Genomic DNA, 16,481 nt, shown 5'->3' on the forward strand with positions numbered 1-16,481 from the left:
TACATTTTAGTCTAATGATATATCTAAAAATTGGAATTTATATTATAATATAAATAAAAAGCGTAAAAGATGAGCGGCGTGGTGGACCGTGGTCGACACGTGCCTCAAACGCTGACGGTGCAGAAGTATACAAAGGGCTGGACCGACCAACCAAAGCAACCCGAAATCTAATAGATAACGAAACAAGTAGATACATATCAAACCCTTACCAAAACGAGTATACAAATCAAACTACTTTCGTTGACCTTCTTTTTTCCACACCCTTCTACAACCCCATTGGCTGCTAGTCTAAACAGCCTTCTTATGAATTACACAAGATCACCTAAGCGCGGCTAAGCCACACCTTCTCTTCTCTCCCAGCTTCTGGTAAATGCACCGCCTCTGACCTATCAACCCATTTTCCCTTTCTCGTTCATCTTCAAACTCCAAAAACCCTAATTTGCAGAAACCCTCATATCAAATTTTCGACTTACTGAATACGCTCCGGTTTAAATTTGTCGGCTTTAAAGTGATGTCAGAGAAGTTCTCGGCGACGCTTCGAATTGGAGATCTCAACGATTTCATAGCGCCATCTCAGGCTTGCATAGTCTCTCTCAAAGGACTCAAAGCCTCCTCAACCAAGCCCTCTGCTAAGCCTGAGGTAAATTTCTCCCTCTCTTTATTTTTTCCTTTTCTGGTAAACTTTTTTTTTTTCGTTTTCCTAATTGTTGAAGCAAGTGTCAGCTCTTCGATTTTGACATATGCATTTATTCTTAATTGGTGCTGAAGTAATGATATTTAAGCTTGTTCGTAATTTTTTTTCTTTCTTTTGTTGTGAAGGTTTCAACTTCTAGCAAGCAATTGAAAACAGAACCAGTTAAAATTTCACTCAAAGATTGCTTAGCATGCAGGTAAATCATGTCTCTGATTTTTTTTATATAATTTGAATGTGAAACAAATCAGAATTCGGGTACTAGGGCGCGTTGAAGTTCGAGTTTTTAATCTTTTATTTATAAATCACTTTTTTTACCAGCCTTAATTGCCATGTTAAAGTTTTTATTTCATATTTGGGATAGGACTTGCTGTTTGGCCTAATTTTCACTAACAATATATGTTGTAACGATATTTGCCATTTTAAAATTTCGAAGGAAAAAAATAACTGGGTTCTTAGAATCTGCATAATATATTGTGCAAGACTAGGTACCATGAACATAAAATAGTTGGCTCGAATTTACCGACCTTCCTGCTGGGTGGATTATGATTAAGACTAGCTCAACCAAGTTAGAATCTACTGTAAGCCCATACAAATGGGATAATATCTATGATTTTCTGTACTGTGCAGTGGGTGTGTAACATCAGCGGAGACAGTTATGCTGGAGAAGCAAAGTTTGGATGAGTTCCTTTTTAATATTGATAAGGGAAAAGCTGTCATTGTCTCCCTATCTCCTCAATCAAGAGCTTCACTTGCCGTGTATTTTGGAATTTCACCACTTCAGGTCAAATATAACATTGCAGCTTGTTTTTCCCTACAATGAATTGTTAACTCTAAGTCAAGGTTCTTATAGAATCCTAATAACTGTTCATTCACTGTTGGTGTATGCAATAAGTTAGTCGAGGATACCTGTTGTCATTGGATATTAACATCGGATGTTATTTCAATTTTCCAGGTCTTTAGGAAACTCACGACTTTTTTTAAGTCATTGGGTGTAAAGGCTATATTTGATACAAGTTGCAGTAGAGATTTAACTCTTGTTGAATCTTGTAATGAGTTCATCACAAGGTACAAACAAAGCCAGTCAACAGATGATAAAAGCTGTCAATCTTCCTTGCCCATGATTTCATCAGCGTGTCCAGGTATATACATCTAAGGCCTATAATTGTTTGGTAATTGCATTATATCCTTTTCTCCTCTTCCCTGCTCAATACAGACACAAAAGAGAGGGAAAAGAGGCCTGAAATTTATTTTTCTGCTTTGCTGTAGAGGTACACAAACTGGAAATAGAAAAAGAAAGGGTTTTTAATTGATAAAAGATAAATAGTTCAATACTATATTCACATTTTTGCTTTTGTTGATAAAGAATGTGGTGAATTGTTTCTGTCATGATTTATAAAATATGTGTTGTTGCAGGTTGGATATGCTATGCTGAAAAACAACTTGGATCCTATGTTCTTCCTTATATTTCTTCAGTGAAGAGTCCCCAGCAAACAATTGGAGTTATTGTTAAAAATAATATATGCCAAAAAATGGGTCTTAGGTATTTTTTTTTTGTCCTTTGTTTCTTTTCTTGGTTGATAGGTTGTTTTTTGTGTCTAAATTTCAAGCCTGCTCTCTTTTCAGCTAAACTGTGATCATAATTGAGATGTGGATCATTTCTTCTGTATGCTTGTAGCTTTATAAGAATTCTAATAATTGATGTTCCATAATATGTACATATTATTTTTATCAAATTTCTCCTGTTGACAGTCTGGTTAATAGGCCCATTCTATATCAGTAATGAAATTCTTAGCGCGTACTTAGCTGTTATGCATGCATTCAAAATTTGTGTTCCTTCCCTTTTTCTCCTCTTTTACTTAGAATTTATAAATTTATTTTGTGCGATGGAAATTGACAATTTTCTACCATATATTAGCATCATTTTCTGTTAAAGTTCATGAGAAACTAGCTGTCCTTGGATCTTAGGCACAATTGTTCATAGGTTTAGTTCACATATGATTGTTATGCTGCCTTGGCAGTATTTAGTATGGGAAGTTTGAAGTACATAATTTTCTTCTGGTGAAATTAAATGAATTCACAGAAGTATCTTATTTTCATTGCATATCCCTGAATGATTTTATTTGACAGGCCGGCTGATGTGTACCATGTGACTGTGATGCCTTGTTATGATAAGAAGCTTGAGGCTTCACGTGATGACTTTGTTTTTGAAGTTGAACAATCCAAAACTAATGAGAATGAAGGTCTTAGGGTTTCAGAGGTAGATTCGGTGTTGACATCTGGGGAAGTTTTAGAACTGATACAGGTGAGACCGAAATTTTAAGTAATTATTACCATCTCCACTTTATTCCACTTTTCTAAATAATGCTTACTTATATGAACTCAAAATCTTTGTTGTTTTGGGCGGCTGCAGTTAAAAGGAGTTGATTTTAAAGGCTTAGAAGAGTCTTCTCTGGATGGCATGTAAGAGCTGCAAATATTTTGATAAGGCTCCTTCTATGTGCTGTGGACTTTTTAACAAATACGTTGTTCCACCAGGTTGACAAATTTTAATGAAGGGCATCTTTATGGAGTCCAGGGAAGCTCTGGGGGTTATGCAGAAACAATATTCCGTTATGCTGGTAAAGTGCTCTTTGGAAGAGAAGTCAAAGGCCCTGTTGATTTCAGAACTATTAAAAATTCAGACTTCCAGGAAGTGACTTTGGAAGTAAGTAAAGTTTCTTTATACTTTTGTTCACAAATGTGCTAGGCTTGTAAGAGGCAGGGGAAGGTCATCAGTGTTTTGAAGCACTGGTTAGATTGTAATTACCTATGGTTGTTTATGTCTCTGGCCCGACCACTTGATAAAATGTAGAGGGAAGTAGGACAATTGGCCGATACTAGTTGTGATTTAGTTTAGGTGATCTGCTCGTCATGGTTTTCTGGCTATTTGCATGTAAAACCTACCTTGTTATGGTTGTTTGGATAGTTTTCTGGTATTGTATTCCAGGTATACCAGGTCATATGGCATTTCCAGTCTTTATCTTTGCATCCGTACAGTATTGGTGGGTAGTATATAGATTTGGAAAAAAAATTAAGGGCTAAGTCCTTGTATTAGCATTGCTGTCCGTTTTTTGTATAGAATATTGATGCCCTCTCATTTAGGTGGAAGGGAAGACTGTATTGAAATTTGCACTATGTTACGGTTTCCGGAACCTGCAAAACATTGTCAGGAAAATCAAAATTGGAAAATGTGATTATCATTTTCTAGAGATCATGGCGTGCCCTTCAGGTATGTTTCTTGTAAAACGTGCTACTTATTAATTCTTCAAATGAATATGTGGTTCAATATTTTCAATTATCCTTCGTATAAAACTGGGACTTTGGAAGTAATACTAACTGGAAGTTAACAGGTTGCTTGAATGGTGGAGGACAGGTTAAGCCACAGCCTGGGCAATCTGCAAAGGAGTTGATTCAGTTATTACAAACAGCCTATATGGAAAACGTAAGTGTTTGGTAGCATTATTTTCAGTTATTTTGTGGACTCTACTTGCAGTATGAGGCTCATAAACTTTGATAACTTTGGCCGTTTAAGTGATGGATATTTGAGGCATCTACTGTTGGCCCTTTTCTTGTCTATTCTGTCCAAGAAAAGGGGGGAAGTAGACATTCACTCTACAGAGTCGCCATGAGACTATCTCGTTTTACATGCATGGATCTTTTGTAATTTTTAACTTTGTTTATTTTGTCATTTAGCTTGCTGTTGTGGTATTGAACCCTATCTTTGGCCTGGGAATAATGATGATGTTTGTAGGCTTTGAATGACAATCCTTTAATATTGTACAGGTTTTGATAGCAGATCCTTTTGGAAACCCTTTAGTGCAAAGCTTATACGATGAGTGGCTTGAGCATCCTGGTTCAGAGAAGGCTAAGCGACTCTTTCACACAGATTATCACCCTGTCGTGAAAAGCATAAGTTCTCAGTTACACAATTGGTAAATGATTGACTTAACCTCCCAAACTCCAGTTTTCTCAACAAGGTGCGAACATCCCTAGACGGTCCCTACTGAGTGCCGAGGCTCGTCATCTTCTGGGAGTCTGTCAAATTTTTGGTACAGAGGATCAATATTTTGTTTTGACAATTTTTTTCCCTACATAATGTATATAGTGAACTCGTCCTTATAGAAGAAAGAATCAATTACATGCGGTTGTAATAAATCATATATTCAATCATCCTGCCCTACTTTGATATCATGTAATCAATCCCACGCACGAGAAATTTGTAGCTGACTTAACAAACAATTTGTTTGATGCATCAAGCAATGGAGTACGCAGAGATCACTTAAGAGTCAAGACCTTGTAATGTGAAACTCCGACAGGAAAATGTGACCCCTACCTAAATCAAACTCCTGGCTCCCCTAATGTCAACTTAGAAGATTAGCCATCATGTGATGTATGTACTGTAAGTTGATCAAAGGTGGGGTCTCAGTTTTCCTATGTGTATAGTTCTCTCCTCCTCATGCTTGCTCTGCAATGTTGGCCATGCACAGAGAGAAACTCAGGCTTGTAAAGCATTTTCAAAATAATGAAGGTGGATATAAGTTAAACAACCTTGCCAGCTTAATGCGTGGCGAGATGGATTGCTATTCAACATCATCAACTGCTTTGGTTCAGAGTCGGAGAGAGGAAGCATTTTCAAAATCTATCTCTCTCGTTGCCTTCACTCTCTGCGGCTGTCTAAAACCAATAGAGCTATGGAAGAATGAACGACAGTGGGGAGGAGAGCAGCCTTATATATATGTATATATAGTTGTTCGTATAAGATTGTCTAAACAAACAAACTCCCTTATACAAACAAACATGTTTGTATGAGGTAGTCTGCTTCAATTAATTAATCAATTAAACAAGTGAGTTTAGTTGTTCGATGAAATTCTAAGTGATTTAGAAAAGGAATGAGAATCGGCAGGCAAACAGCAAAGTCCAAAAAGAAAAGTTTGAGTGGCCAAATCTAAGGGAGTTTGTTTGTTTAGTGTACTGTGTATGTGGGGGGAAAGGCAAAGGCGTTGCTAAGGGAGAAAATGGTTTGGAGAAAATTCCAAGAAGAATGTTGAAACAACCACATGGAAGGGACTGTTTGGAATTGGATGATACTCTGTCAATTAGCTGCTCCCATAAAAAAAAACCCCCTCTTTAGCTTTGAAAGGCTCTTTTATCTTTTTGGTGGGCCTTTTTCTTTTCTGGTTCGGTTTTTCGAGTTCCTTTGCCCTTATGCTTTGTGTGCGCTGCAGAAAAGAAGGGAAGAATGTGGGGGCGGTGTGGACAATAATGTATGACAAAGACAAACATACCAACATTCTCTCTCTCTCTCTCTCTCTCTCTCTCTCTCTCTCTCTCTCAAGATATACATTTTGTCTTGGAGTCTTTGGAACGGAATGGCATGCAGAAATGAAAGCTGCGGCTACTAAAGGAAGTGGACTGGATGCTTCTTTTTTATGTAACAAAAGGATCCTCTCTGTTATTAAATTTAAAATTTCGAAGCTCAAAAGATTGAAATATGTGAAATAAACTTTTATCTTCTGGAGCAGGCGTGCAGTGCAATTAAAGTTTCTACACTAAGTTATCCTTTTGCCTTGTGTTTGGGTAAATGCACATATATATATAATATTACAAGTGAAAATTTGTCCAGCCTTGTAAGTTGTATGTTGTTTTGCAGTTCCTATTTCTAAATCACACTTATAGTTATAGGCGATTTCATGAGCAGCATTCAGTAAATAACACAAAAGCATTTGGTCGTAAGCTGGCTGATATGCAATGCCCCTGTTTTTTGACTTAAGAAATGCCCCGTATCCAAATAAGAAGAAGAAGAAGAAGATCTAAACATACCAAGCACCTACACGAGGGTTGTGAAACATTTGAAATGTTGACTACTATAAGGCGATAAGGAACACATTTAGACATCAAAAATTGAACTCTTTATTAGAAATTAGAGCAACTCTTCAGCATTTTAACTTGTCCCAGATGGAAAGGAAATTTGGCAATCGAAAACTAAACAAATAGTTCAAAAATTCGTTCAAAGGGGGTAGATGTTATTTTATTTCTCCAGATGATAGCTGAAAAGACTAATTCATATAGGCATGCCGAGTGCATACAGCCAGCCACATTCTTCTTGTTCCAAAGGGTTGGGATGGTGATACATACTTCACTTCCATGAGTGATGTTTCAAGTTTGATATGATACATACACTGAAAACTTTCACAGCTTCATGCATGCATGCATGTTACACCATGGCACCATTCTAATGCATGAAGGTTAGCTCATGCCTAAATAAATAATAATATAGCAATTCATGTAATACTCTAAGGAGCATGAATTCGTTTACAGATGAAGAGAAGTATCCACATCAGAGTCGCAATCGGAACCTTGGAATTTATTTGAACAAGTGTCTAACGAAGGGGTATCTGTGACTGAAGGCCATAGGTTGATCAACAGCGGGGTCTCAGTGCTCCTATACAGTATATAATCCTCATGCTTGCTCTGCAGTGCTGGCCACAGGGACACAGAAATTCCGGATTCTGATGATCCATGACCATGAGGCTGAATAAGATCATGGTGATCAGGATGGAAAAACAACCTTTCCGCGGCCGGCTTGTTATGCACGGTGGGAATGGGATTGCTAGTATTCATCTTCATCATCATCAACAACTGCTTATGCTTTGGTTCTGAGTCACAGAGAGCTAGCATTCTCAAAATCTCTCTCTCCTCTCTCATTGCCTTCACTCTCTGCAGCTGCCGAAACCTTTCCTGCAATAGAGCTATGGAGGAATGAATGACTGTGGCATCATGGCTTTCCCTCTCCATTTGAGTTTGATTCATTACAAGTATATAATATACTCTTTTTTCTAAATGGGCAAGTTTTTTTAGTTGAGCTTCAAAATTGGGGTGGACCGTGGTGGGAAGGGAAGTGATGACCTCTAACTCTAAGGAGCCTTAAACAGGCTTCATGTATATATAGGGCAGTGGCATGTACATGTATAAGATTGTCGGCTTCTGCCTCAATTAGGTTTCAATAAGTGAACTCATCAGTCCTCGGATGAAACTCTAAATAAGTGGTTTTAAGAAAGGAATGAGAATCGGCAGAGAAGCTGCAAAGTCCAAATAGAAAAAGGTTGTGAGGCCAAATCTAAGGGAGTTTGTTTGTTCGTTTAGTGTAGGTGGGGGGGAGAGACAGAGGCATTGCTAAAGGAGAAAAAGAGTTTGGAGAAAAGTCCAAGGACCATGTTGAAACTAGCGCATGGAAGGTTGTGCTTGGAGGATTAATAGGTTGGATTGGATGGATAGGATAGAGTATACTCTGTATCAAACAGGACTCTTTAGCTTGAATTAGCTTCAATTGATCAGCTTTATTTTTAAGTTATTAATTTGTGGGGTTAATTGTTTTATTAGTCCATGAATTTAGGCTCGAATTGCATTGAGTACCTCAATTTTCAAAATGGTTCCCGTGATCCTTTAACTTTAGTTTTGTTAGGACAAATGGTCATGCTGTCAATTTTGTTAACTTTTATGTTAGGGTGATGCTAGGAAGACCAACTTTAGATACCAACTTGTGTACCAATTCTCTAATAGAGGTGGAGCCCACCAATACAATGGGTCCCACACTCTATTAGAGAGTTGGTACACAAGTTAGTATCTAAAGTGGGTCTCCCTAGCATTTTCCTTTATGTTAAGTGCAGGGATAAAATGGTATTTTTGTATCAAAAATAATTAAAATATGAATAAAAAATTACAATTAAACTCTCTCTCTCCCCCTCCATCCCGATTTCTACTCCCCACAAAACTTAATTTTTCTTTTTTTTTGCTAGTTTTTATTTTATTTTATTTTTGTTGTTATTTTAAAGATATGATTTCTTATTATTTTTTTTGTTTTAATATAAAAATATCATTTTGTCCCTGTATTTAACAGAAAAGGTTAACAAAATTGACGGCATGACCATTTGTCCAAACGAAACTAAAGTTAAATGACCACGGAAACCATTTTGGAAATTAAGATATTCAAATACAAATCGAGTGAAAGTTTAAAGACTAATGAAATAATAATTCACCTTTAATTTGTGTGAAGAATAGAAGGGAAGAATGTATTATGTGGGGGCGGTGTGAACAATAATGCATGACAAAGACAAATATTACATAAACATTCTCTCTCTATCTATCTACCAATCAATATGAGGGAGGATGTATGTTTTGTTTTGGAGTGTATGGAATGGAATGGCATGCAGAAAAGAAAGCTGGAGCTGGATTGGCTGTTTCTTTCTTTGCAGCAAAAGAGTCCCCTCTATTATTAATTTTCAAATGTCGAAGCTTCAAGGATAAGAAAAGAATAGATATACTTTTAACTAGACCAGGCGTGTGATATTTACTCTACATATATTTGCATTGGGTATGGGACCTATGGGTATGGGTGTGTTTACATGCTCATTGTGTCTCAGTAGACATGTATGTCGTTTTGGAGTAAACAGAACTGAAGTTACACCGCATCGTCTACGGGATTTGAATAATCATTAGGCTTAATTATACTAGTGCTCCTCTCAAATCTCGTAGGAGCCATGTCAAACATTATGAAAGAGTTTTTGAGGGAATTGACGGTGGTGGAGGGCAAAGTGAGACCACCTACCCGTCAATGTGGCATGGCATGGTCATGGTGGAACACCGTTACTTCATGGGGGCAATACAGCTTTATCGTTATTATGTACCGCATCTTTGATCTGTGGACTTGAGGGGTCAACCACAAAAAACAAAAAAGAGGAGACTTGAGAGGTCAACCATAGGTTACCACCAAACCGTGCAATGCATTCAGTCATTCTCCGCTCTGCATAAACCTACCAGTGCGCTACCCGGAAAGCTTTGACTTCACTATATCTAAGGTGAAGGTGAGATGCAATTTTTGTTAATTTGTTTGCATTGCTTTAGAGTTAGAGATAGAGTAGATTTCCAAGTAGTTGTTGAATTTCCTGATTTGGTTTTTTTCTTTTATTCTATGCTAATCTCTCTATATTGATTGTTTCTTGGAAATTTTGCTTGAGTAGAATGCATGCAGTAATCTATAGCCCTGAATAATCTCTTAGCCTTCAAGAAAAACTTTCTGTGTTCTATTCTTCTCCATCTTTGAGGAATTAATGTATGCAAGATTGAATATACAAACTAACTAGGAAGCATTCACAAGGATTCACTCAATATCTTCCAACAAGTAGAACATGACACTGAAATTTTTTGATACAAAAACTAAGATGGGATCATAGGATCATGGGATCTTGTGGAATTTCCAACAATGAGTGGGAGCTCAAGATTAGATGCAGAACCTGAGACACCAGAGGGTGTCATACTATTATTAATACATCCAACATGAGAGCTGAATGTTCCATTCACGACAACGCCCGATACACACTTCACAACCAAATCAATTTCCCATGAAACCATCCCAATTAATAGACACACACCCCACTGTGCCCAATTCAACCTTGCATTGCCAACAAGAATATGTGAGATCTCAATAAAAGCCACCTGCAGGACAAGAGTGCCACCCACAGACACCCAGAACCACTGATTGTGAAGTATGCCCCTGAACACGTTCTTCTTCTCTAGCTCCCTTGAATTGACTTGATTGAATACATGACACAGAACAAAACTGTTGAAAACAATGGACTCGCTAACCTTCTTGCTGATGCCCGGAACGGTTTGCCCTTTCAGTTGAAAGCTGACCAAGATGGCACTCTGATATAAGGCTTGACTGACAATGTTTCTCCACATTGCCTTGCTAATGAGCCGGTCAGTTCGTCTGACCGGTGGCTTCTCCATTAGTTCCTTTGTTGGCGGCTCCATCAGTAGAGCAAGCCCACCTAGAAGAGTCACAACCATGTTTGCCCAAAATAACTGAATTGCTGTAATTGCACTCTCTCCAGAAGCCATTGTGGTAGTGGCTGTTATCAGCAGCCCTGCTATATTCATGGTGAGCTCAAGTTGGATGTACTTTTGAATGTTATAGTAAATGCATCTTCCGCAACTTATAATGGGGACCAAGAAACTAAAATTTCCATCCCAGATGATGATGTCAGAACTTTCTCTTGCCATTTCACTACTCCAAGTCCCCATTGCAACCCCCACATCAGCTTCTTTAAGAGTTGGAGTCTCATTTGTTCTGACTCCAACCATCGCCACAGCGTGGTCTTTTTCTTTCAGGCATTGCACCAAAAGGAGCCTGTCTAAAGGAATGGAGTTTCCCATCACGCAGATTTTATCTACAATGTCCATCCTTTCTTCTGCACTACTATTTCGAAACTTTTCGCCTTCGAGCACCAACCTGTTTGAGTTGGCAAGTATTCCACATGCAACAGCAATGTCTTTCAGCTTTGACACCTTTTCTTCTGACACCAATATGATGTTCACTCCTGCTTCTTGACAAGCTTTCACTGCTTCCATTATATCTTCGCAACATGTATACTTCACACCTAGTAGTCCTATTAAGATTAAGCTGTTTTCTTCAAGCTTTGCAACATCAGTCTGCTTGTAAGCAAATGCAATGGTCTTGAGATGTTTGGACTGCATGTGCTCTACAATATGGTTAAAAGCCAGTCTACGTTGTTCATCCATGACCTTTGTTGTCCCTCTGCTGTCAGTGTAGTGCGAGCACATGGCTAATATTGTTGTTGCCGGTCCTTTCCAATGCAAGCACATATCTCCTTCATTGTCACTGGATTTTTTCATCAATACTCCACTGCCTTCCTCGTTGGTGCGCAACTCCTTGGCCTCCAGGATGGTGTGGCTCTGCCTCAAAATCTCAATTTCCATCCCCAAATTGGCAGCCCAGGGAAGGAGCGGGTCCTCTGATGAGCTGCAAGAGCTTGACGGCTTCAAAAGTGGTGTGCAGATTCCATTGCACAAAGCTTCACGAACACGTGTGTCTATTCTGGTGACACAGTCATTTTCTATGACTTCGTTCCCAATATAGCACACGTCGACTTCCAGCGAGTTCAAAGTCAGCACACCAGTTTTGTCAGTGCAAATGGTTGTGACAGAGCCCATGGTGACACAAGCCAAAATTCCTTGAGCAATGGCCTTGCCAGACATTGTCTTCCTATTCCAATAGGTAATGGCAAGTGTAACAAAAAGAGGTATCCCTTCCACTACTCCTACAAGCAAGATGGCCAGAGCTGTTGTTAAGATGCTAATCTGCCCACTTGGTTTCATGACAATTTTCCCCATCTCATTCATTATTTCCTTACTTGCAGCTGGTTTCCCCTTAAGCTCTGGGAGGCCAGAGCTGTAATCTTTCTTTTCAAGCAAGAAACGAAAGAACAACACTACAAGGAGGAGAATAGAGATTGAGAGCCCGGCAATTTGGGTGCGTGTGTTCATCTTGTCAAGTTGAGCTGGTAATTGGGCACGGTTAGGAGTATGTGCTATTCGGTTCATCAGCTCACCCAATGCCGTGTCCATGCCCACAGAGGTAACTAGCATGCGACCGTTTCCACTAACCACCTTTGCACCATAGAACATAAATGGTTTCTTGTCATCAATGGTTGTCTCCATACCATCATCCAATACTAAGAACTCACCAGAAACAAACAAACCGTCAGCAGGAACCACAGATCCCCGTTTCAAACACACTAAGTCACCTGGCACAACATCAGATACAGAAAGTTCACACGGACAACCCCCTCTGAAGGCCTCAACTACATTTTTACTCATCCCTGCAGTCTGTATCACTGCATTATGGTTGTGTGAGTTTTCAAGCCAGAAGTCACGTATAGAAGGTGCAATCACATGTATGAGGATGGCAAACATTATGATGGCCCCTTCATACCAACCGGTCCTTAGGCCTTCCACCTTGATGCCAAACCCAATTGACAGCAATCCAGCCACAAAGAGAAGGACAATGGTGTAATTGTTGCACGATTGAAGGAGAAGTTTGAAGAAGCTTGGAGCAGGAGCCTGTGTTGTCGAGAGTGCATTGACCATGCGTCGACGACAAATATCTTCTTGATCGCCTGGAATTCCATTTTGTAAGTCTGTGTTGAGTGCCTCTGCAATTCCTCGGGTGCCTCCAAACTTCTGCAAGGAAACAAAATCCTTGTCCTTCACTATCTTGGCAACATTTGCATGCTGGAGTTCAGCATCACTTGCAGTACTATCCCTGCTCAAATGGACATCTCCAGAAACTTGAGGTGAGGCAGGTGAAATTTCTGTAGTCCCCGTGAGTTCCAAGTCCTGCAAAAATCAATTAGCAGTAATTTAACTACAGCTCAATTTGGTACGAGAGTAAGAAACGAAACAAGTATTATATGTTGCTTGATTGTGAATCTCAGGTCGATTTTGGGACTCAGATCTAGCAACATATTACATCTGCCTGTCAAGCTCTAGAATAGCCCATAAAAAACTCAGCATTCCAGTCACAGTCGTGGAGTAAAAGTCTTAATCAGACTCAAAACTGTCAAAGTATTTTTTGCTCAGACAAAAGTAGACATCATCATAGGCCATGTTTTACAGTACCAATACATAATACACACAAAAATTGGAATATGATGTACAAGATATATTATGCAGCACCAATACATATATAAGAGTTGTTTTCCATATGTTATGACTTTTTCATAAAAATATATGTACAGTAGGATATTATATGGTAATATTGGTAGAAGAACAAAATTGAGATTTCACATAAGATTCTTTATACCATGTCATATATTTTCTTCAAATTAGCTAGCTATATATAGTTAGCGGTGGGAAAGCTGTAGCAAGAATTTGGCTATAAGTATAGTATACTCACTGGTGTATCTCCTGCAGCAACAGTGCTGATAACTGTATAATGGATAGCGGATGATGAGAGTTGAGGAAGAGATTGAGGAGATGCCTTGTTAGCTCGATTGGCTCTTGATGAGATGAGGAGTTTGCGCACTTGGAGGATCACAAAAATCCAGCGCCAGTGGTCGACTCGTGGCGGGTTGGTACCGGTTATGAGCAACACCGTCTGCTGAGACTCGAGGTCTAAATGGTGCCCAGAGCTTCTTGTGTCTGCCATACTAGTAGCTAGCTAGTGGCTTTGGTGCTTATCCAACCTTATTGCAAAGACGAAAATTAATGCAAAAATTAAATGGAAGAGATTGAGTTAAAACGAGATTCAATGAAAAAGGGAACAAAAATTAATGCAACAACGAAACAGATAAGAGTTATAAAGAGGGATACCTTTTACTTAAATTAATTAGCAACTAGAAGTTTCGATAAAGAATATGGATGAGTTACCAAAAAAAACAAAAATGAAATTTCTCTGCTGCTGGAAGGAGAGGAGGAGAATGTAAGAGAGTGGGACTCAACAAATGCAAGTAAGGAATGCTGCAGGTGGTGGGAATTTATAGAGGAGAGAGAAGGGCAAGGCCCTGAAACGAAATCTGGAAAACCAAAACGCGTGAAGGGAACTTCTAGTGTAATTTTACAGAAGCTTCACTTCACGTAAGTTTTTTCCTTATGTTATGAGTTTCATTTCATGTATATTCTACTATTAATTGGTTGCATGCACTTTCACTTTGGTCATTCAGCACACACGGCATAACTCCGCCTGCACTGCACTGCACCTGCAGTTGCGGACACAAATTAATGTTATGTAAATATAATCCAATTCGTAATTACAAATTATTGTTATTCAAATATATATATATATATATATATATATATATACAGTCCCCTTCTATTGAGGGACGCCCTTTAGGGTACCCTATAATTTTTTTTCCAATGATCCAAACCATCTATTTTTTAGGTCTTCATTCATAGATTATCCTTACAAAAAATTAGACAAATCGGAACCCATTTCGACATCCAATTGTGTCTTGCAAAATCAATGAACACGGTACTTCAAGAAAATACTAAAATTTCAATAACTCAATTGAGTGGTCAAATGATATCTGATTCAATTGGTTTTTTGTAGAGATGATCTTTGTAGAGAGAGAGAGAGAGAGAGAGAGAGAGAGATAGAGATTTCATTGAGGGATCCCTCACATTAGCTTATTTGAAAGACACATTTGTGGGGCCCACTTCACATTGTATTTCACTAATCTAAACCGTCTATGTTTTAGATAATCATTCAAAGATCATCTCTACAAAAAAATCACTTGAATTCGATATCGTTTGACCACTCAATTGTGTTATTGAAATTTTAGTACTTTCTTGAAACACTGTGTTCATTGATTTTGTATGATACAATTAGATGTTGAAACGTTTTCCGATTTGTCTAATTTTTTGCAAGGATGATTTATGAATGTAGACTTAAAAAATAGATTGTTTGGATCGTTGAAAAAAAAAATTGTAGGGTACCCTAAAGGGTGTCCCTCAAATAAAATTATTTAAGGAATCCTTCAATAGAAAGGGACACTATATATATAGCTAAAAAACCTACTTTCTTACGGTTACGAGGTTCATTCGAATATGAAATCCAATCCTGAAAATACAACATCCCACTTTTTTTTACTACCCAAGGCTACATATATGTGGTTTAGGGTACACACGCATCTTTCTTCTTTCATACGTAGACGCGGTTTTTATAGTCTTGTTTTATGGCTATGAAGTATCTGACACGCCACCAATAAATACTAATGTTACATTCCCCTTCCAACTTATTTCATAATCTCTTTTAATCTATTTGAAATTGGAAACCGGGAAAGCATACATCTTCATGTATAATTATGAAAATTGTTAACGACAACTATGCTTTGCTTTATATATTGATTAAGCTGTTGTTCCAATTTCAACACTACCGTCCGTATCGTGTGAGAGAAGAAAGATGCGTGTGTGAACGTAAAAGAAGAAAGAAGCTATCTGGTAAAGTGTTAAGTGGTAGTTTATATTGCAGGCGGACGAGGAGTCGTCCCATTCCATGCAGATGTCAAAGAGTTCGCCCAATGATAACGAATAGGTTGGTTCATAATTGGCCCATTACAAAAATAAGACAGCCCAACAGTAAGTCCGTTAACAAGAATTCTATAATGGGGGCGTTATATATGCCCTTAAATGAGGCCTTATCTCTTAATCGTTGGATCAAATTGATTAATCGTTAAATCAAATTGATTAATCGTTAAATTAAATTAGTTAACCTTAGATAAAATAATTAACAGATAGAATCTCACTTAAGATATATATATATATATATATATATATATGACCCTCACTATAGAATGACTCAGTCCATTAACAAAACTATCGACCAATTTACAAAATTGTAGGCCCATTAACAAAATGAAACCAGCAGGCCTAGTAATGAAAATTGGAACGCTAAGTAGGCCCTTCAATCCAAAATATATAAATAAAGCCTCTTTTTCAAAGTTTCGAAAGGACGCTTGCTTACAATAAAACTAACAATTTCCATTTTACAGCAGCACCACCACTGGCACTGTCCCTTGCCCACAGCCATTTTGTTATCATTAACTTAAACAGACATTTCACATGACAGTTTGTCATGTCATACAAAAGCCTCTCAATCTATAGGATCTCCCAACATGAATTGGCATGATCATATATGTATAAAATCTACATGCTCCATACAAAAGTAATTCTTTTCTCTCTTTCCTTAAACCAAAATTCTACTCAACAGAGTAAAGTAGAACACACAATATTTTTGCACAAAACAATCCCCCACTGAGCTGGTCATTCCCCCTCCCCTCTCCCCAAGCTTTAAAAGTGAAAAAAGATTCAATAAACCATTAAAGAGCTCACTACTTATGTTCAACAGAGCTCATTATCTGTCCAGATCAGATAATCATGGAGCAAACAGTTA

General features: G+C 38.2%; 3 protein-coding genes across 4 annotated transcripts; 1 reads left to right on the forward strand and 2 right to left on the reverse strand.

The window, feature by feature from the left end:
* Positions 186-5,023, forward strand: LOC18778836 (protein NAR1). Its single transcript, XM_007212030.2, has 11 exons — positions 186-640; positions 820-890; positions 1,322-1,475; positions 1,647-1,833; positions 2,108-2,234; positions 2,822-2,996; positions 3,105-3,154; positions 3,230-3,398; positions 3,836-3,962; positions 4,084-4,175; positions 4,517-5,023. Exons 1-11 carry the CDS (start codon positions 512-514, stop codon positions 4,667-4,669), a joined length of 1,434 nt encoding a protein of 477 aa, XP_007212092.1. The 5' UTR covers positions 186-511; the 3' UTR covers positions 4,670-5,023.
* LOC18778856 lies at positions 7,046-7,528 on the reverse strand. The gene has a single exon (XM_020561590.1). The coding sequence runs from the start codon at positions 7,526-7,528 to the stop codon at positions 7,046-7,048; it is 483 nt and encodes a 160-aa protein (XP_020417179.1).
* LOC18779785 (putative calcium-transporting ATPase 13, plasma membrane-type) lies at positions 9,792-14,339 on the reverse strand. Of its 2 annotated transcripts, XM_020563244.1 has the most exons (3): positions 13,904-14,339; positions 13,488-13,776; positions 9,792-12,928 (listed from the first exon to the last, which is right to left on the reverse strand). In XM_020563244.1, the coding sequence occupies exons 2-3, from the start codon at positions 13,737-13,739 to the stop codon at positions 9,947-9,949; spliced, it is 3,234 nt and encodes a 1,077-aa protein (XP_020418833.1). In that variant the 5' UTR covers positions 13,740-13,776; positions 13,904-14,339; the 3' UTR covers positions 9,792-9,946. The 2 variants fall into 2 exon arrangements, with proteins under 2 accessions (XP_020418833.1, XP_007213576.1); XM_007213514.2 differs by having other exon boundaries at positions 13,488-14,339.

The sequence above is a fragment of the Prunus persica genome, chromosome G4 (assembly GCF_000346465.2).
Source record: "Prunus persica cultivar Lovell chromosome G4, Prunus_persica_NCBIv2, whole genome shotgun sequence".
Taxonomy (NCBI): domain Eukaryota; kingdom Viridiplantae; phylum Streptophyta; class Magnoliopsida; order Rosales; family Rosaceae; genus Prunus; species Prunus persica.